General features: G+C 35.5%; 3 protein-coding genes across 5 annotated transcripts; 1 reads left to right on the forward strand and 2 right to left on the reverse strand.

Moving 5' to 3' along the window:
- Positions 1-642: 642 nt before the first annotated feature.
- On the reverse strand, positions 643-13,155 carry LOC125820246 (developmentally-regulated G-protein 2). 3 transcript variants are annotated; one of them, XM_049499683.1, is made up of 13 exons: positions 13,068-13,155; positions 12,052-12,136; positions 10,880-10,947; positions 10,620-10,696; positions 5,534-5,714; positions 5,367-5,423; positions 4,003-4,077; positions 3,353-3,472; positions 3,001-3,171; positions 1,835-1,948; positions 1,568-1,738; positions 1,159-1,269; positions 643-1,094 (listed from the first exon to the last, which is right to left on the reverse strand). In XM_049499683.1, the coding sequence occupies exons 2-12, from the start codon at positions 12,119-12,121 to the stop codon at positions 1,171-1,173; spliced, it is 1,203 nt and encodes a 400-aa protein (XP_049355640.1). In that variant the 5' UTR covers positions 12,122-12,136; positions 13,068-13,155; the 3' UTR covers positions 643-1,094; positions 1,159-1,170. The 3 variants fall into 3 exon arrangements, with proteins under 3 accessions (XP_049355640.1, XP_049355639.1, XP_049355641.1); XM_049499684.1 differs by having other exon boundaries at positions 977-1,089; positions 13,068-13,122; XM_049499682.1 differs by having other exon boundaries at positions 643-1,269.
- A 534-nt stretch (positions 13,156-13,689) lies between these two features.
- LOC125820256 (uncharacterized) lies at positions 13,690-18,069 on the forward strand. Its single transcript, XM_049499690.1, has 9 exons — positions 13,690-13,880; positions 15,483-15,566; positions 15,652-15,710; positions 15,955-16,050; positions 16,133-16,210; positions 16,476-16,538; positions 16,621-16,794; positions 17,490-17,585; positions 17,889-18,069. The coding sequence occupies exons 1-9, from the start codon at positions 13,709-13,711 to the stop codon at positions 17,961-17,963; spliced, it is 897 nt and encodes a 298-aa protein (XP_049355647.1). The 5' UTR covers positions 13,690-13,708; the 3' UTR covers positions 17,964-18,069.
- Positions 18,070-18,537: 468 nt separating this feature from the next.
- LOC125820268 (protein ELF4-LIKE 3-like) lies at positions 18,538-20,398 on the reverse strand. The gene is made up of 2 exons (XM_049499702.1): positions 20,290-20,398; positions 18,538-19,078 (listed from the first exon to the last, which is right to left on the reverse strand). The coding sequence occupies exon 2, from the start codon at positions 19,035-19,037 to the stop codon at positions 18,693-18,695; it is 345 nt and encodes a 114-aa protein (XP_049355659.1). The 5' UTR covers positions 19,038-19,078; positions 20,290-20,398; the 3' UTR covers positions 18,538-18,692.
- Between the last annotated feature and the right edge of the window lie 953 nt (positions 20,399-21,351).

The raw sequence follows: 21,351 nt of genomic DNA on the forward strand, positions 1-21,351 counted from the left end.
ACAGAACATAGCGCTTCTTGAGCTTCTTGAGGACATGATCTTAAATAAGAGAGTATGAAGATCATGGAGTCCATTGAAATGGTAGAAAGACAATACTACTATTATATCTCGTCATTATTATGAACACTTCTTTCTCCGTCCACTTTTACTTGTCCAATTTGAAAAAATAATATATAATTTATCACATAATTCCTAATTTATTCTTATTATTAACTATAATAATTCTTCAAATATTAAATTTAATATATTTAAAAATATATATATAATAAAATTATCATTTTATTTAATACTACCGAATATAAGCGAATGGAGGGAGTTCAGTGTTAGGCATACATCTAAAACTTGGTACATACAATGTGGGTTTACTTTATCATTAGATTAGAATATCTCTTTCTAAAACAAACAACAATATGTCACTCTTGTGTCTTCTTTCCTCTTTAATTCACTCTAAGAACTAAAGTAAATTAGAAACGACTGAGCTATGACAAGATGGATTGGATATTAGGCCCCACTTCCACACTAATCAAAATTGATCCTTACCCACAAACCATATTCATTATTGAGATTATTACGTGCCAAGGTAACATGAAAAGAAGAGACAAAAAGGAAAAGGAAAAAAATTGTAACGATAGTAATGAATCATGACCAAAATTTCACTGTTAAAACTAAGGGTGTGTTCGGTATGAAAGCTTGGAATTTTTTTTTAAGGAAAATAAGTGAATTTCTTACTTATGTTCAATACGCAAGAAACATTTTGGGTATCAAAAGTTCCCTCAGGCCTCTACCATTTCAGTCACACATTAGTTCTCACAAAGACGTACTGCCAGTTGGAAGCTGACATCTAAAGTTACCAATAACGGGTTACAGATGGAAACTCTAAACAGCACATCTTGCCTTCGGAGGGAAGGCAACAACAGCATACCCAGTGCAATCCCACAAGTGGGGTCTGGGTAGGATAGGATCTACACAGACCTTACCCTTCGGAGGGAAGGCATATGTCCATATTTTTTTACACTGCATAGTGTTGATATCATAATTATGATTAGCTTCACACCTTAGAGCTGAAGAAACCTCTAGAATAGCTCATTACTTTCCTGCAATATACTCTCCGATCAAAAACTGATGTCTCAACGATTAGCACATAAATAAAAGCTTCACCTTCTGATTAAACTATGTCTTCAGTGGAGCCTTTTTCTCTCTGTCAGATATCCGAACAGGAGCATTAGAATGTGACTTAAATCGGCCTTTGCCTCCACCATCTTCCCTCTCCTGCACAATAAAAAAGAGAATGCTTTGAATGTCATAGGCATCAAGTGTGTCTTCATGAAGCACAGTGATAGTGAGACAACTTCCAAAGCCGATATGGTGAAGAAATCATAGTATAAGTTTGCTTATACTTTTAGCAGGAAGATAAGGTTGATTGTTTGAAGATATATTGAGACAATATTCAAGGCCCAGATTGTGTTTACAAGTAAGAAAACTACTCCCAACAAACATGTTGCCATGCTACGGTTGATATTAATATAATAATGAGAATATGTTGAAATCCCAAAGCAAAATTAGCTACCTTTTTCTTGACAATCTGAACCACGTCTTCATCCTGAAGCGGATGACTGAGACCACAATGCTGAGGGTAGTGCCTCGCACTCGTGCCCCATACCAAAACATACTTCACATCCTTAACAAGGCTCCTATGTATGTGATTACAGAAATCTTCTACAGTACAGCCACCTCTATCCTGAAATCATAAATACATGAAAAAGATTTATCAACAAAGCTACAGAGACAGCGCACAAGTGGAAAATCTTTAAAAGCATAAAGTGATACAACATACAGCAGAGAGAACCACAGGCTCGGCGAAATCTGGTTGCTGGCCTTGAGGCTTTGTATAAACTCTGACAAGACCCATTGCTTCCCACATTTTTGCAAGTAGTCTGTCCAGATTCAGCTGTCCAAATTCGATAGCAATATTAATATGCAGACAAGGCAATGGGTTAGAAGATTTCTGAAAAGCATATTAGCATGTAAGGATAGTTTGACCCCATTCCAACACAAGAAACAGGGCATTCACATGTGCCCAGGGATTCACGTCCCGCGGTCTTCAATTTCCCTTTGGATTTTCAAGCCAAATTTCACAAAGGAAAAAGAAGTAAATGTAATTACTGGTCCCAGAACCCATATTCACAATGAAGCAATTCAACCTGGGAAGATCCTAGCGATCCTAGAAAAAGTAACACTTGCTATTTCCCGAAGGACAAACTACAAGAAAAAAGACTTCTAAACAAAACAAGGCCTTGGAAGTCATACAAACAGGATGTACACCCACATTGAGTGGAGAGGTGTCAAGTGATACCGCTTCGTTGGAATTATTTTACTAGATATACATATTAATACTATGCATAAAGAGATATATTGAACGAAATGACACTGCTTGACAAAAGATGTCTCTTGGCATGTTGGTTCAGTGTACGGTTTTGCTCTTTTAGGCTGGAGGTTCGAACGTCAACCTAAGCATATTTTTGCAACATATAACATATTATATTGCTTAAAATTCTGGTCAAGTAGTATTGAACCCAAGACCTCTTCTAGCTTAAAACTAGACTAAACCAATGGGTCAAGGATATATCTTACTTATAAATGTGATAATTAAATTTTATCCTTTCTTCTATGAATATTGACGCCGCTTATTGAAAATTTTGCGTACGCCACTACATACAGAACCACACAAAAAGAAAAGATTGCAACTTCATGTGACATTGTCACCGCCAACTGTATTTAGTGGACAGTCCCAGAAATGCACTTTCAAGACACTTAAATATGCTCTTCATTGCAGTCATACTAAATATCAATATGCAAATGCAAAGAAACAGTAAATTGTAATAAAGGTAGCACCTTGCTAAAACATTAGACCTGATTAGTAGGCTTTCTGATTCATAAAAAAACTTGCCATAGCTGTTAATTTACTTCTTTCAGTATTCTTATAACTATTGCACAAAATACCTTCAAGTTGCAGCTAATGACAATGGAGTTTGGCTGTCGGGATAATCTGTCCACATCATCAATACCGACAACATCTATCTTGTTGTAGACATATATACACTTCATGTATTTACGATTTCCCTCAATAACATCAATAAGGTCATCCACTGTAGCATCTTCACGAAATAAAACCTAACAAGGTGAACAAAGAATATAAAGTTACAGAGATTTTGCACATATAAAAGGGGAAGAGGCAAATGTGAACTTGCAAACAATCCACAAAATGTTAGTAGAATCAACACTTTTGTTTGTGAGAAAATATAAGTTCCCACATGATGTTCTGCAGCATATTACGCTAACAGGGTAAGAGTACCTCAGCATTGTGAATCTTGTATTCATGAAGAATTTGATAGCAGAGCTTCTCATCAATATGTGTCAGATGCAACGTGCTGTTGAAAGAAATCCCTCCCGTCTTTTTCTTCTTGAAGTATATCTGCAACCATTTGCTAATGTAAATTAAATCCACATTTTGAAGTTGTCAAATCTGAGGGGAGCATATTGCCAATGAATGCATGTGTGCAAAAAACTAAAACTGCACTTTAAAGACAATCTCCGGGATTGCAGACAAAATATTGTGAGGAAGAAATATTTTCAAACTAGACTTGCCAACCGCTGATATAGATGATAAAAGCATTCTCTAATCTCCATTCTTACTCGAACTCCTTTTTAAAACAGGGTTACCTAGGGCATAAACTCCAGCAAGTGTCTCATAATATCAATGCCAGAGAAAGTAAATGAAGCAAGAACCCTGCCACCTAAAAACTTGGGGACGAATGTCAAGGTGTACTCTGCTATATGATCAACCCATATAATGCTATACAGTAGTTGTGTTGCCAATAATTGAGAAAATCCTCAGAAAAAATGATATCTTCACAAATAAAAAACAGAGAGATAAAGAAAAATAATGTTAATAAGAATGAAGGAGCTAAAATGACAACATAAATAATGCACAGAATAGATCACCTGAGGAGGTCGTTTATTTAATCGCAGTCCCACAGCTTCCAGCTCCCTTGTTAAAATTTGTCGATGGCCTTCACTCTAAATTGAAAAGGAGTGTGTCACCTCTCAATAGGAAGTGCAAGAATATGAAAATTCTAATCAACAATAGCTTAACAGACGATTCAATAGTTTGTTGAACAGCTACCAGGGGAACAAGATGAATTTAATAGTTATAGGAAGTCCTCAGGATACAAACAAAAGGTACAACTAACCACCAAATTTCCAAACTCCCAACATATACAGCAAGACAAGCCGTCACAGCTTTGTTTCATCATTATTAACTTCATGAATAATTGTTGTGGTCCAAGTACAACGTATGTTATTGTTTCTTCCACTAGACAATTAATCAAGTCTAAGATGGGCATGACATTATCAAGGTCACTGTTCTAGACATTTGATTCGGTAAGCATATAAGCATATCAGAGACAAGCTTAGCATATTTATTTAATAGGTACAGCAAGTTGATAATATTGCTTTTTCTTGCAGCATTCCATGGATTTAACTTGTAGGAAACCCTTTTATAATATGGCTGACTCTCACAAAAATAGAATCTATCCGTATCACAAGACTGTTACAATTAGGAGCCTTAGTTCCAGAAAAAATCTCAGACTTGTAAAGTTCATCCACTAATCACAAGATATATATGCTATATCTACTACAATCCGAACAATATCACAATCACTAAGTAATAAGATGAGACCTTGAAAGTTTCTAGTATTTTAAGTATGAGAGGGTTGAAAGAAGGGGCCACATGTTAGATCCTGACACACTAAAATGTTAGAGGGATTAAGAGAAAGCAATAGAATTTTGTCTATAGAAGTAATATACATAAACAATATCATAACCATGTTATCATATTAAATAATAAAATATTAAAGAATATCATAACCGAAATCACCCATTCATAGAACAATTACAACAATATCTATTAAGTTCTATCAAAACAGACATCTACTGAACGATTTACATCTAATGAAAACCAATGTTGTCAAAGGCTCATTTTAGGCGCACTTAATCCCTGAAGCTCAGAAAAGCTCCAGGAGGGCGCTTCGTCTCGCTTAAGGGTGCTTCTCTATAGGCAAGGCACTAAGGCGAGCACCACATTGCCCATGAATTCTATCTTGAACCGGGCAGTACTAAATGATAATTTTAATCAGCAAAGAGATGTATTACAGATCTAATTTTTTCTTTCATTGCACCTTTTTTAACTAAAGCCCATCCTTTATAATTGTGCTTTGCGCTTAAAGCACATAGACCTGGAGCGCGTTTTAAAGAGCTTTAATAAAACCAATACTGTCAGAGTATCACCTACAATGACCAACACTCACTTTTGAAGCATCCAGAACCATCAAAACAATGTCTGATGACTTGGAAACAGCAATGACCTGTCATCAAAGAGAAATTCTTCAGAGGCTTTCATCATCAAGATCATGAATTTCAGGAACTATATTTTATCCATTCTTTGCCAAATTGCTAAATTAGTATCAACAATTACCTGCCTACCACGCCCCTTGCCTTCTGATGCACCCTCAATGATACCCGGAAGATCAAGCAATTGAATTTTGGTATCATTGTAGTGTATAATACCAGGAATGCAAGTAAGTGTAGTGAACTCATATGATGCAGCTTCAGAATGTGTTCCAGTCAGCATCGTTAGGAGTGTTGACTTTCCAACACTGTAAAAACAAACCAAAGTTTTTAGGGGACCAAGAGTTGCAGCTAATATAACTGAAAAATGAAATTCTTGTAGACACCCAAAGGAAAAAGGCAAATACACAGTAGCAAGTCAACACTGAGAACAACTTTTTTCCATAATTATCAGATCAGCTGTAGTTAAATGTCCTGAGTTAGATTCCCATCTTTGGCCTCGCCAAAAGAAATCTCACATAACAGATCTTCAGAATTTTAGGCTATTAACTCAAATTATTTCACAAGTATGGGTAAGGCTGCGTACTCACCACCCTCCCTGTAACTTATATTATATGGAGAATGACTTGTTCCTTTCTATTCATCAAGACAAGATACTTATACAAATACTATGCTTCTATGAAAGGAAAACTAATCAAAGTAAATCAACTAAGAATCTGCTCCTATAATTAAATTAGCTATATATGGAAGATATAATATTTACACCTATTATATTCTATAACACTCCCCCTCAAGCTGGAGCATAGATGTTGATCATGCCCAGCTTGTCACAAAGATAATTAACTCGAGCTCCATTTAACGCCTTTGTGAACAAATCAGCTAGTTGCTCTCCTGTCTTTACATAACCGGTGGAAATCAAGTTATCTTGGATCTTCTCACGAATAAAGTGACAATCTACCTCGATATGCTTTGTTCTTTCGTGATACACAGGATTTGAGGCAATATGAAGAGCAGCTTGATTATCACACCAGAGTTTTGCTGGTGTAGAATGTCTCATTCCAATTTCTGTCAATATGTGATGTATCCACATGATCTCACATGTGGATTGCGCCATAGCTCTATATTCAGATTCTGCACTGGATCGCGATACAACACCTTGTTTCTTACTTCTCCATGACACCAAATTACCACCAACAAAGACACAATAACCAGTAGTAGATCGTCTATTGGTTTTACATCCAGCCCAATCAGCATCAGCAAAGCACTCAATGTGAGTATGTCCGTGGTTACCATATAAAATGCCAAGTCCAGGGGATCTTTTCAAGTAGCATAAGATCTGTTCCAAGGCTTCCCAATGTTTGACTGTAGGTGCAGACATGAATTGACTAACAACACTCACTGCAAAAGCAATATCTGGACGTGTTACAGTGAGATAGTTTAGTTTCCCTACTAACCTCCTATATCTCTCTGGATCATCAAAGGGGCTGCCATCATCACGGGTCAGATGCACATTAGGGACCATTGGAGTACTACAAGGTTTGGCTGCGGACTTTCCAGTTTCCACAAGTAGGTCAAGGATATACTTTCTCTGAGATAGAAAGATTCCCTTCTTGCTTCTAGTTACTTCTACTCCCAAAAAATATTTTAGTTGTCCCAAATCTTTTGTGTGGAATTTAGTATGCAAGAATGACTTGAGTGAAGAGATCCCCGAATAATCACTTCCTGTAATAACAATGTCATCAACATATACCACAAGAAGAATAATGCCAATTGTTGATTGTTTATAAAAGACTGAGTGATCACACATGCTCTTTTTCAGCCCAAATTCCTGAACTACTTCACTGAATTTGCCAAACCAAGCACGAGGGCTTTGTTTCAAACCATACAAGGATTTCTTTAGGTGACAAACTTTACCATACTCCCCCTGAGCAACAAATCCAGGTGGTTGCTCCATATACACTTCTTCTTGGAGATCACCATGAAGAAATGCATTCTTGATATCTAGCTGGTGCAACGGCCAATTCTTAGATGCAGCTAAGGAAATAAATAAGCGAACAGAAGTGAGTTTAGCCACCGGAGAAAATGTGTCTGAATAATCCACCCCATAAGTCTGAGCATATCCTTTAGCCACTAGTCGAGCCTTAAGTCTAGCCACAGAGCCATCTGGATTAACTTTGACCGCAAAGACCCATTTGCATCCCACTGCCTTCTTTCCTTTTGGTAAATCCACCAAGTCCCAAGTGTGATTCTCATCTAGTGCATGTATCTCCTCAAGCATTGCATTATACCATCCAGTGTGACTCAAGGCTTCCTTAACTGTCTTAGGAACAACGATAGAGTCTAGAGAAACAATCAAAGATCTAGACATAGAGGATAAATGACCATAGGAAACAAAATTAGCAATGGAGTATGGAGATTTGCAACTACGTGTACCTTTGCGAATAGCAATAGGGAGATCAAGATCTTCTGGAAGATCAGACGAATGAGGATCTGATGACAAAGGGACTGGTGCAGAACATGTATCAATGGCTTCTCGCCTCCTCGAGTAAACTTGTACAACCGGGGGTCTTACTACCGTAGATGGTGCAGGAGCTGATGGTACAGTATCCGATTGATCCTCAATAGATGATCTGAGAGATGGAGGGACAATATTTGATTCTTCTGTCAAAACACGGGTGACCTCATAGACTAACCACTCATCTTCCTCCCCTTGACTTGTAGAAATAGGAGGTGCATAAAAGAAAGGTGTAGTCTCTGAAAATACCACATCAGTTGATACCAAATATTTGCCAAGTTCAGCAGAATAACATCGATACCCCTTCTGAAGACGAGAATAACCCAAAAAAACGCACTTCAATGCCTTTGGATCCAACTTAGTGACAGATGGTCGAACATCTCGAACATAACAAGTGCTTCCAAACACCTTAGGTTCTACTGGAAATAGTGACTTGTTTGGAAACAGAACACTGTAAGGCACATTACCAGCAAGAATAGTGGATGGCATACGATTAATCAGAAAACAAGCCGTAGAGACTGCATCTGCCCAAAACTGTTTAGGAACCTTCATTTGGAACAAAAGTGCTCAAGTTGTCTCAAGTAGATGCCTATTCTTCCTCTCAGCAACTCCATTTTGAGAGGGTGTATCAACACATGAAGACTGGTGGAGAATACCGTGTTGTCTCATGTATGATTGAAATGATTCTGACATATATTCTTTAGCATTGTCACTCCTTAGAATACGTACCGAAGCATTGAATTGTGTTTTGACTTCAACATAGAAGGCACAAAAGTGAGTAAACACTTCTGAGCGACTCTTCATGAAATAAATCCAAGTCATACGAGAAAAATCATCCACAAAAGTAATAAAATACTTATGCCCAGTTTTGGAAATGACAAGGCATGGTCCCCAAACATCAGAATGAACCAACTCAAAAGCTGACTCAGCCCGCTTATTAACCCTTGGACTTAATGAGCTGCGATGATGTTTTGCAAATCGACATGACTCACATTCTAATGAAGAAATATTTTGGAATTGCGGACAAAGCTTCTTTAGCAAAGGTAGAGATGGATGTCCCAATCGACAATGTGCTTCAATTGGAGACACAACACTAGAGCAGGCAACAAACTGAGGCCCCCATTCATCCAAAATATAGAGATCGTCAGATAGATGTCCTTTACCAATAACCTGATTCGTCTTAAGATCACGAAACAAACAATGATCCGGAAAGAACGAAATATAACAATTAAGGTCTCTGGTAACTTTGCTAACAGAAATCAAATTGAAGGCCAACTTTGGTAGACTTAATACTGATGACAAGGTAATAGTGGAGGTTGGTTTAACAGTCCCATATCCATCACTGTTACAAGTTGATCCATCAGCTACAGTAACCGGAGAGGGAGCTTTGTGTGACTGAAAACTAGTAAAAATGTTAGAATTACCAGTCATGTGATTTGAGGCACTTGAATCAATCACCCATTTATTTGAAGAGGTGATTAGACATGTTTTATCTGATTTAGTAAAGGCATTAACTGAGGTGGATTCCTTCAATAATTTCTGATATCGAGAGAATTCAGCAAACTCCTTTGAGGAAATCAAAATCATTTTATCAAAACTTTGAGTTCCCTGATTACAGTCAGTCATATTCCCAACAAAACGCTCACGGTACCAAAATGAATTGGTGGACAAACCAACAAGTCCCAAACAGACTATAATCCCAAAGAAAAGACAATACAATCACCAAAATAAAATGACTAACCAGATCTGACCGCTCCAAGACCAATCTGGCCGAATAATCAGAAACGAAGGGGATGTTGACCGGAAAAAACAACAATGTCTGAGAAGCCAACAGATTTTCTGGACAGCAACCCAAAAATTAGAAGGATGGACAGGTCGTCTTCTTTGATACTGCGTTTGAAAGTTTCGAGTTTCGACTAAATAACCTTATCGAAACAGCTCCAGAATGACTCAAGCTTCAGATTTGAGTTCACAAACAGATCTCCCACAAATATTCTTAGCACCCTTCTTGAATTTCCAGAATTTTGAAGCACCAGCTTCACTCGAGAAAGGCAGACAATCAAGCTTCAGATTTTAGAGTTTCAATCCGAACCCAGATGCCACAAAATGGATTCAGTACACTTAGACAATCAATTTCTCTAACACAGAAATGGTGTCCAGATTCAAAGGTGAAAGATAGAGCTCTCAACTACTTCCCCGAAGCCACAGTAGCTTCCGGCGAAGTCACAGTGACTTCCGGCAAAGCCAAATCCCAGCTTAGATAGTTGCTCTGATACCATGTAACTTATATTATATGGAGAATGACTTGTTCCTTTCTATTCATCAAGACAAGATACTTATACAAATACTATGCTTCTATGAAAGGAAAACTAATCAAAGTAAATCAACTAAGAATCTGCTCCTATAATTAAATTAGCTATATATGGAAGATATAATATTTACACCTATTATATTCTATAACACTCCCCAAACCCCAATTGTGGGATTTCACTGGGTATGTTGTTGTTGTTGTTTTTAGGGTAGAAATCAGATGATGTAGAAGATCAGCAAAAGCCAAAAAGTGATTAAATTCCATATCTAGCACACAATGCTTCAAAAATATTCTACTTTGTAAAAAATTAACCCGTACAGACTTATATCTTTTTTTCACTTCTGATGAAATTAATGACATCTAAAACCAAGAGAGGAGATGTCAAACCTTGGAAATCCTATTAGTGCAACACGTCCATGGCCATACTTTGTGACTTCAAACCCCTCTCCAGCTCCACTGGAACCCTGTTGCATCAGCATAATCAGAAGGTTATTATTATCTCTCTATCAAAAGAAGAAAAAAAGACAGATAGGAGAAAGCCGGTTTCAAGTGAACGTGAACTTATATATCATGAAATCTAGAGGAAACTTAAGTTCATGGAGAATTCACTGCACCAATTAACAGTCCAAAACACAAAAATTACATACTTTAGGGGGCTCCAGCAGTTGTGTCCTCAGCTTTGCTATCTTAGCCTTCAGCTGACCAAGATGATACTCTGCACATCCAAGGTACAGTACATCACTAAGCTTCTGAGGAAATTTGGGGAAAAGGTTGACATACAGACAGGTTTATTCATCACAGATACAAGATATAAATAAAATTTACCACGTTCATTTGTATGTGAGAGGATACATGGAGTAAGCCTGCACCTCATAACACAAAATACATGTACAGAGGAATTAAGGGCAGAGGAATGAATCATCACGAGCGAATACGAAGCTCTAAAATAATTGCTGTCAAATTAATATCATCCCATGCCAAACCATAAGGGATATTCTTATTCTTGCAAGATCCATGTAAAGTTCATACTTCTAGCACAAGTGCTTTTGAATTTCAACTATCCAATAGTGCTCCCACAAGAGGTTAGTCCCCTTTGGTTGACTAAGAAACTCTAAGTTTTAGCTCTAGCTTTGCCAACCAGATCCTTTAGAGACTCCTGAGGGTTTATGTCGATTCATCTGCATGATTACTGTTTAGAGAAGATAGATTAAATTAACTAAAATAGTTCATCATGGTCACACATTATGGTGGTTGTGGTTCAACCATAAGCATTTCCAGCAGAGCTCAAATCCTTTGTAAGAGCTTCCGATAATATTTTGAGTTCTCGTGCCTGTCCTAATAGTCAAAATAAGTTCATTTTAATGCTTTTTGGGGTGTCACTATAAATTATTAAATTTGAGTTAGGTTTACTGTAGAAGTATGTATGTAATGATTGAGTTAATTATGATGCGCTGACATGCATTTGGGAGGGGGGGGAGAAGTCCATAGACCGCAAAGATAACATTTACTTGGCATATGATATGAGGCATGAAAGAAAGCACAGTCATCAAATAATAATAAAAAGTTGTAGAAGCCATTACTGACCAAGTACAAACACCAGTATTCCACACATATTTCTCTCTTTCTATTAATTTAAAGACAGTAACAAGAGTTGCTCCTCCAGGCAGCAGATCGCTTTAACAAGGTTCCAGGAGGACTCAGGAGAAAAAGAAAAGGTAATGTATCTGTTGACAAGGTTATGCTTAATAGTAACGTGAATGGCACTTCAAATAATGATGGTGGAAACACAACTGTCAAAAAGGCTTTAGTAAACAGTTACCAGTTGCTTTATTCTTTTGTGTACGAGCCATCTCAGCTTCTATTTCTTTAATCCTTTCTACGATCCCCATGGTTCCTTAGTTTTCCTGCAATGAGAAACAAAGAAAGATAAGCTATAGTCAAGAAACTGTATCATTAACAATGAGATACTCACAAAAGAATCAACCAGAAAAAATAAATGAAAATCATGTTTGCCCTCAAAAGACACATAAGCAAAAAGGAGGGAGCAGCTACCAGCTAGAGTCAAAGATACCGAGCTATATTGCCTTCATCAAAAAAAAAAAAAAAAAAAAGATACCATGCTATACTGTAAGTTTAAATAATTCACATGGACCTTCTATTTAACAAGTATTGGATGATGAAAATTTAATAGCTGATGCAATCAACTTCACATGCTTGGACTTGTGGCCCTTCTATTATAATTTCTTCTCCCAGAGAAATATTCAGCAAATTGGTCTGTAATACTAAAGGTAGATACTATACTATAACAACTTTGTAAGCCATTATCACATGACAAACAAATCAATCAATCAAGAGTCTACACGTCAATCCCAAAATAGTCGGGATCAACTATATCAATCCTCTATTCCTTGCAAAAATCACAAGTAATATGATGAATCCAAGTTGAATCTTTTCACTACCAATCAACCAATAGATAGTCTATTTGCTCAATCACAAACCAATTGTGATCCATATGAATCATATGATCCTCTGTTATCACATACGAAACAAACTCTGGAAATTAACTTGTAAACATCAAAACAACTACGATAAATCATAGTTGAAACTAATCACACACAAATCCATTCAGAGTAAAATTCTGATAATCAAATAGAACTAATGATTTTTCAATTAAGGAGCAATATTCAGAATGCAGCATATCATGCATTCGACACTGTTGTTAATGTGAAAAATCAAAGCGTCAATCAGAGAATTACGAGCTAATTTAGGATTCGAATCATTTGCAAGGTTAAAACATTACAAGAGCTAATTTTAATCGTAGATATCGGCGTATACCTGAACGACGAGAAGATATTGTAAATACCGGCGACCGTACCGGCGACTATATGCGGCGGCTCGTGTGTAAGTAGAAGATAGTGTATGCACTCGAGTCTCGACTAGAAGAATGGAGAAACAAGGGTGGTGCAAATAAGGTGGGATCAAAATGAAAAGTTCTTCAAACTTAGAGGACCTAAGTTTAAATTTTAATTTTGTACACTAATATTTAGATAATTACACTTTGATTTCTTATTCTTCAATTTTGTTACTATTTGGTTTTTTCCAATATTTGACTATAATATTATTTCATTATAGTTAATTTTTTCACAATATATATTCATGCAATAATGTATATAGATAAAAAAAAATATATGTGTTAATGAGCGGCTATTAATAATATATTGTTGATGTAACTATCTATTAACAAAGACGAGCCAAAAATTTTAGTGTATATGTTCATAATTTTTTTGTTTATTGAGTTCTGAATAGATTTAACACAATTATAAAATTTAAGTTAACTAAAATAAATTTTATATCAAATTTACGGCAAACACACTTTTCATACCTCACTTATAAAACTACGCTACTATCTTCTTGTCATAAAATCACTTGTAGTAATTTATGCTTGACATAACAGAAACCAACCGTTTGTGGAGTCCATGGGGAGTTTATCTGTTTGTGTGAATCAACCTTCAAAATTCTTGTGCTTCTCTCCATGTCCACAATTGTGGTGCAGAAATTGGAATTGGAAGAGTAATAAGCGTTCTCTCACTTGTTTTTCTTCTCAGAAGAAAATAGGTTTTATGGACCAAATTCTAGATTACATTGAAGGTTTGATTTCACTTCTTTACTTCAATTTATTGTTAATTGAGTATTATCCTTTAGATATTCATTTTGAATGATTCATTTCAGAGAGCAATTTAATTTGTGCTTTGACAAAATTGGGGAAATTTGATACTGAAACTTTTAATTTTGTATGCTTTGACAATTAACATTGCGGGAAGTAGAGCTTGAGCTACCACTCAATTTTCAATCAGAAGTAGTTGTTGTTCAGTAGTTAATTGGGTATCTGAATGTTGCAATTTAAATGAGGATACATGGATAGTCATCAATATTCATATAGTTGACCCCAACTTGTTTGGGATTGAATAAAAGTAGCTCATATATATTGCTAACGTTAGAAGAAGGTATTTATGAGCGACTTTTGTAACGGTAGGGGTATATGTAAGCCATTTTTATAATGGTAAGGGTATATGTGTGCTATATTTGTAACAAGAATATATGAGCTCAAAATGACAAAGTAAGTTGAAGCGTATATCAGACCCTTTTCCCTTGTTTTATTAAGAGCCAAGGAGGGCTAAGGCAGAATTTAATTGATTCTTCTGCCAAATGCTATAGTAATGCTGATAGATAACATAGGAACAGTTTACGTTAAACTGGAGATAGTTAGGTAGAAATTCAAGATGATTGCATATGCCTCTATGGTCCAGCATATAATAAATCTAAAGAGATTTATGACGAGGTGAACCTAGTCCTTTTAAATCCTGGATCTGCCTCTAGCTGCAATAGCTCTATGTTTTCCGTGAGAAATATGAATGACAAACAGGAAATTCTCTGGTTTGAACTTTGATTGACATGTTTTAGTGTAAAATTCTTCCAATTTAGGATTTATATAACTCTCATTTTCCATATTAAGTACTCCCTCTGTCCCTAATTACTTGTCCATTTTTCCTTTTATAGTTGTCTCTAATTACTTGTCCATTTTGACAAATCAAGAAAGGACCAAATAATTTTACCTATTATACCCTCAATTAATCAATAGAATATAATTAATAGGGGTAAAATGATAAACTCTCTATGTCAATAATTGTTTTCTTAATAGGTATGTCAATTCAAAAGTGGACAAGTAATTAGGGACAGAGGGAGTATAAATTTAATCTTTCTTTAATTTCCTTAAGGATTCAGCGCACCAGTACATTTGGTGCACTGCAAAACGTCTGGGGCAAGGCGCCTTTGTATTATATATCGATTTATAATGCTGTGTTCTCTGGTTTCTGCATTATATATGAAATTGCATGTCCAAACGCCTACTTAGTATCTCTACTGGCTGATGATGGCAACTCGTAGTTTCATTTAATGGTTTTTGCTCTAGCCTCTGAGGTTGTAAATATCATTGGTATCATAAACAGTCATGATTTCAATGAGAAAATCTTTAAACTTGTTAGGCCCTAAAATGATGAAAAGACGTCATTAAATGAAAAGAGAAACAGAAAAGGGCTAACACCTAAAATGTAAATGCTTATTACGTCAATCTTTCCTACTAAAATTATGTGATATGATGTATTCTAACGCATCTCAATTCTCAAAGAATGCTGATCAAACAACATCTCCTTAATCATTGACATTTTCATCCATGTATGCCATTGATTTCAGGCGGTCCAAAGTTAAGGAAATGGTATGGGGCACCCGAGCTCCTCCCAAAAGATGGATCCCTTTCAGAAGAAGATATGTCTTCGGGTAGCTGAATTTAGTAATCATTTTGCATGTGATTTCTTCTCTAAAATATCATATCAACAATGTGTTCCTTTTTTCTCACAAACAGAAGAAGATGAAGTCAGGGATGCAGTTTTAGTTACCGATGGAGATAATGAGATTGGTCAGGTTCGTATATGGTAGCATCGGATCTCTTGCACTAGAATCTTTATGTCTTGTTGTTTACATATGTGCATGTGCAAGCAGGGGGTAGAATTTTTCATACGTCATCTAAGTTTCAACTGAAATGATTTAGTCATAGCTCAGTCTTCCTTAACAGTGCCCACTGCCCTACCTCAATGATTCAGTATATAGCTCAATCTTTAATCCGTCTCATTCTTTGTCAACTTCACCTATACATGATCTTGGACAGATGATTATATTGTCTTTGATAATCAAAAGAACTCGGATCAAAGCTCTGGTAAAGGATAAGCGGGTTGCAATGGAAGCATTTGGTACTTATGTTGAGGTTGGTGGCATTTTTATACGCATTTTTAGTATCATACACTTGGTAGTATTTTAATACTTAATGTTCCTAAGCTGCTATGAAGCCAATAGCAGGTGATGCAAGGGACAGATCATTGCTAAAGAAGGCTCTAAGTGGTGTTCGTGCAGTGATATGCCCAAATGTATGCTCGTTCTTATCATCATTCTCCGGTATCATTTTTTTACTATGATCCCCAACAAAAACACTTACAAAGAAACATTAACGAGTAGCATTACATCTGCGTATGAATCTATACTACGTCTGTTTTGGATTTATCGTGTAATCTTGTTGCATCTAATTATTATTGTTAGCTAATTATTTTTTCCGTAGCTTATTTAGGAACTTTCTTTTCTATGTGCACAATTATTTGTTAAGAAGTTCTCTTACACTTGAGCTGCATTTTGTAGGAAGGTTTTATATCAAATTTAGAGAGTTGGAAAGGTTTACAACATGTAATCCTATTATCTCAGGTAGTCCTCTCTCGTACATGTATAGGCAATGGCAGTTTTTGAACGGTTTATGTTTTGATTTTATGATATGATGACATTGCAGCTGTCTGTTTATAGAGGTTCTAGCGGGGTCCAAGCAATTGTTACTGCCAATGCAAGAAAACAGGCAGAACAAGATGAATCACTGGTTATGGCTTCGGGAATCCCTTACACCATTATCAGAACTGGCTTGTTGGTAAATGCACCGGGTGGAAATCAAGGTTTCAACTTTAAAGAGGTAATCCTTATATATGTGTAGCTTCTTTATTAGGTAGATGGTGTCGAAACCACCATCTGTTTAATGATCTTTTGTCACTTGGCAATTTGGAAATGTCGTTGGCTGTATCCAAACGAGTATAACGTCATACAACTATGTTTCCCTAGGTTGAAACCACCCGCAAATGAACTATAAGATGTTCCTTTTGTGCAAAATAAATCAAAATTATTCACAAATCAAATAGAAAACGACTGTACCAGTTTGTCATTGTTCATATTGAGCAAATTCCTTACCGTTGCTACTCAACACAGTAGTTGTCCACTAAAGTTTTAAGTTTTTACATTTCGTTCAAACACAAACTAATGTACCCATGACGGACCCGTTGACTTGATATACAGATGATGGTCTAATAGCGCTATTGTTTTGTTGATGATTCCTAAATATTCGAAGTTTCCAGTTACCACCATTCCGATCATTGCGTTAAGATTTGAAAATGTCTTCCGTTCTGGCATTAGAGCAAATTAGAATAGAATAGTGGAATCTTTATCAAGATTGGATCAGAAATTCCTCACATGAAATTTATGACAGAATATGTTTTTCGGTGATTGGTTTCCTATATTTTTAAGCAATTTGGCTTGCTACTTGTCATTCACTTAAAATCATTTGCAAGAAAGTTAGTTTTGTAAAATTAGCTGGTTCTATGATCTTCATGCCAGGGCTGTGCATCACAAGGAAAGCTGAGCAAGGAGGATGCCGCTTTCATCTGTGTAGAGGCTCTTGAGACTGTGCCACAGAAAGGACTGATATTCGAGGTTTGTTCCTCGATTGGCTTTCAATTTTCTAAGATTTATAGTTGCCCAGAAAGAACTTGTCAATCTGCAGTGGTGCCTATTTGGAACTTTTCAAGGTCAAAAATCAAACATTTTTTATATCACGTCTATTCCGAAAAGAAGTAACCAATATTTTTAATTTCTGCTTCAAATCTCATAGAGGTGAACTTGAGCATAATGAAACATTTTCCAGCAGTTGTATCAGCTTTCTTGTTGTGAATGCACTTGCACTATTCTTTTGGTTGCTGTCAAAAAGCTAATATGTTTAAGTCTGTCAAATAACAGGTGGTCAATGGTAAGGACAAGGTCATGGATTGGAAAGAGTGGTTTGCAACCTTGATAGATAAATCACAAGTGTAATTTCTTTAGATCCATAACTGGTGTATGCATCAACAGTGTGAGAGAATTTCACCATGATATAATTAAAGCTAAGACCTTTAATCACAATGCAAATTGCTTATTTTCTTCTGTATGTAATTGTGCTAAAAGAAAAGCATCTTGACTAGTTTGTAAACAACTTTAAAAGAAGAAAAGGCAGTGTCTGATGGTGAAATGCAGAATACAGGAATGCAGTTTTTAATGTGATTCCAGAAAAGGCATGGCAACAAGTGTTATACTAGCACCCCCTCGACGTTTCAACGAGTCCAGACACCAGCATTTTGAAAATAACAGAGAAATAAATTCATGATACAACGAGGAGTTCCAAAGACGAGAACAAAGGACAAAAGTATATACGCTCTTCTATTTCAAGTAAAACTGGGAAGGATAACTCAAACGAGAAACTATGAGTGGGGCTCTATGTCTAGTTTCTTCGCGCCCACTCAAACATCTAAAGACAGAACAAGTAGCTCTGATGTAACAAACACACAAGGAGAAGATTACAACATGCTAATCATGAATTTGAGTCCAATTGCAGAAGCAGATAGAAACATCATAACAAAGGAACACATGACCAGATGGATTTATTTTCAAAATGTTATAGCTTATAGCCTCGGTATATATCCATCCCGTTCTACTCAACCCAATTTAAACAGAGCTGATTTACTTAGAAACAATCAACGGAGAAAGTTGAACTCCAATCCGGTCAATTCAGCTGGACCTAATTCTCTTCTGACCGTCTCTTTGATCTGATTGATTAGCATTGTTTGATTCACCCTCGGAGAAAGCCTCCATAGATGTGGTAACAGAACTGGAGAGATCAGCATAGAGATCAACTACTCTTCTAATATTGTTATTTAGCTCTCTAATTAGACCAACATTTCGAGTCAAGTTATCTGGGATTGTTGACTCGTGGTTCTGGTTGATCTCGTTGATTAACAACCTGTTTTGATCCAAAATGTTCTGCACTTGCACAAAATTCTTTTGCAATGTCTGAACAACTTTGCGGTCAACTTGAATTCCATTACCAGTACACGAGAATACAACATCTTCCATCTCAGTTACCACTGAATAAAATCAGAAACGGCTATCAAATACTGCATATAGAACATAAAGTTACCTTAGATCAACTAGTCGTTAAAATCATAAGCAAGAAGGCACAAGTTTCATAAAATTAAACTAAAAAACCTTTGAATTTTTGTGTAGTTAATGGTAAAAAACACACATGAACTATCGAAATATTTCGAGAATTTCACAACTCAACCATTAGTCGCTCCCTTTTCCTACCTGAACTATCACCATCTATTCACCTAGGTATGTTCTAATACATAGATGATAATAGTTCAGGCAGAACAAGGGAACAAATGATAATCGGGGAGTGGAACTCCGAGAAAAAGTGATAGTTCAAAATTGTTTACGACCATTATCTCATTTTTGTGTCATAAGGATATTATAGTTACCAATCTAGCAAGCTTCAATACCAAATTAGTTTGGGTAATTAGGTCCATCACATGTCCAACACTATTGAATATAGTGTGCGCGATTATGTGGATAAATTCCAAGAAATTCAATATTTAAAGATCCATACAACAACAACATACTCAATGTAATCCCACAAAGTGGGGTTTGAGGAGGATAGAGTGCACCCCGACCTTACCCCTACCTTGGAGGTAGAAAAGGCTATTTCCAAGAAGTCATGGCAAAATCCTAGGGTAAACACAACGAAACATTCTATAAACACTAACTACAACAAGATATAAGACAATAATTGAAATATAAAAAACAACAAATAGTATTAACATAAATCAAAGGGGGCAAGAAACTACAAAAATCTCATCTAGACTATCAATTTATCACAATCCTTCTCTAAAGAAACTCTATAACACTAAATGATTTCTTCTCATCTGTCCTAACCTTGGTATACATAGTAACCATATTAGTGCAAGGTGACATGTATTCCGTGAAACTACAATTGAAGTGCACACAAGTTGGTCCAAACACCTAAGTTATCCAAACAAACAAAAAAACTCAATCTAGGGCTAAAAATCCAATTTTTATGTATAGAAAGAATTTGAACATCAAACAATTGAAAACATTAAGGCAATGGAATGGAACAAAACCTTAACCAAAATTCCTACAAGAAAAACCTAATTCAATACTTATGTAAACAACAAGATAACCATATACTTCAAAATTTGGATTTTACCCATGTAGTAAAGGCAGAAATCAAAGAATTATAGAATAAATAAACTCTGTAAAAACCTCAGAAACATTTTTGTTAAGAAAAGTTTAAGGAGGAGAGGATTACCTTAAAATTGTGGAACATATGAGAAATCCCAAATTATGACCGGACGATGAAAGACTTCCGATTGTCTCAATCGTTTACTTAAATACAGGTATTTCATATGAGGAAAAAATGGATAAATAAATATTACTTCTTTTTTTAAAAAAAAATTTTGATATCCGCTATCTACACTAGAGTCCGACAAAATAAGGATTCGTACAAAAAAAAATATATCCCATATTAGAGGTAAAAAAAATACTTTTTTGTCCTTTTTCACTTGTTCAATTTTGATTTTTTTATTGGTTCATTTTTACTTGTCAATCTTTGACAAATAAAGAAAAGACAATATCTTTTTACATGTTATATCATCAATTTATCTAGAGAGTTAATATTTTTGAAAATGGTAGAGCATCTTTAATGAGTAAATTTATTTTGAAATTCTATCAATTAATAGGAATTAAATGTTAAACTCACTATGTCAATTATTATTTTCTTAATAGATGTGTCAAGTCCAAAATGGATAAGTGAATAGGGACAGAGGGAGTACTTACGAATTGATGTGTTTGGTTAAAAAATTAATATTAGTAAAATTAATTTATTTTTAATGTACTTCATCCATTTATTTTTACTTATCACTTATTCTTAAAAGAGGTTTTTATTTTTACTTGTTATTTTTGACAGATCAAAAAAAGACAATTATTTTTTTCATATTTTACTTTTAGTATTAAATACTCCCTCAATTTCAAAATAATTGAATTATTGGGGATGTTTCACACCCTTTAAGAAAAGAAGATTATGACATAAATTAGACATTACTTTCCATTTTTACCTTTATTAATTATTGTTAAATTAATCTTTAAAATAATTCAAAGCAATTAAAGTTTCTTGAAGTCATCACATAGAAAATTCAAATGAAGGGTAAAAATGGAAGAATGTTCTAAAAGTAGTCTTGAAAATTGAACAATTAAGTTAATTTGAAATATGAAAAATGTCTCAACAATTCAATTATTTTGAAACGGAAGGAGTATTATTTTCCACATCATTTTTCAAGACTCAATACTAAACATTAATTAGTAAAGACAACAT

The sequence above is a fragment of the Solanum verrucosum genome, unplaced genomic scaffold (assembly GCF_900185275.1).
Source record: "Solanum verrucosum unplaced genomic scaffold, falcon-dt-bn FXZP01000229.1, whole genome shotgun sequence".
NCBI classification, from domain to species: Eukaryota; Viridiplantae; Streptophyta; class Magnoliopsida; order Solanales; family Solanaceae; genus Solanum; species Solanum verrucosum.

What these genes read in the sequence shown, in the direction of transcription:
- LOC125820268 (XM_049499702.1), bottom strand. Translation starts at nt 19,037, where the DNA reads ATGGAAGATGTTGTATTCTCGTGTACTGGTAATGGAATTCAAGTTGAC.
- LOC125820246 (XM_049499683.1), bottom strand. Translation starts at nt 12,121, where the DNA reads ATGGGGATCGTAGAAAGGATTAAAGAAATAGAAGCTGAGATGGCTCGT. An exon ending in TGGTTCTGGATGCTTCAAAA is followed by an intron (nt 4,078 to 5,366) that starts GTGAGTGTTGGT and finishes TTTTCAATTTAG; the next exon opens with AGTGAAGGCCATCGACAAAT. An exon ending in TCATTAGCTGCAACTTGAAG is followed by an intron (nt 1,949 to 3,000) that starts GTATTTTGTGCA and finishes GAATTTGGACAG; the next exon opens with CTGAATCTGGACAGACTACT.
- LOC125820256 (XM_049499690.1), top strand. Translation starts at nt 13,709, where the DNA reads ATGGGGAGTTTATCTGTTTGTGTGAATCAACCTTCAAAATTCTTGTGC. An exon ending in AGAAGAAGATATGTCTTCGG is followed by an intron (nt 15,567 to 15,651) that starts GTAGCTGAATTT and finishes TCTCACAAACAG; the next exon opens with AAGAAGATGAAGTCAGGGAT. An exon ending in AGAAAGGACTGATATTCGAG is followed by an intron (nt 17,586 to 17,888) that starts GTTTGTTCCTCG and finishes GTCAAATAACAG; the next exon opens with GTGGTCAATGGTAAGGACAA.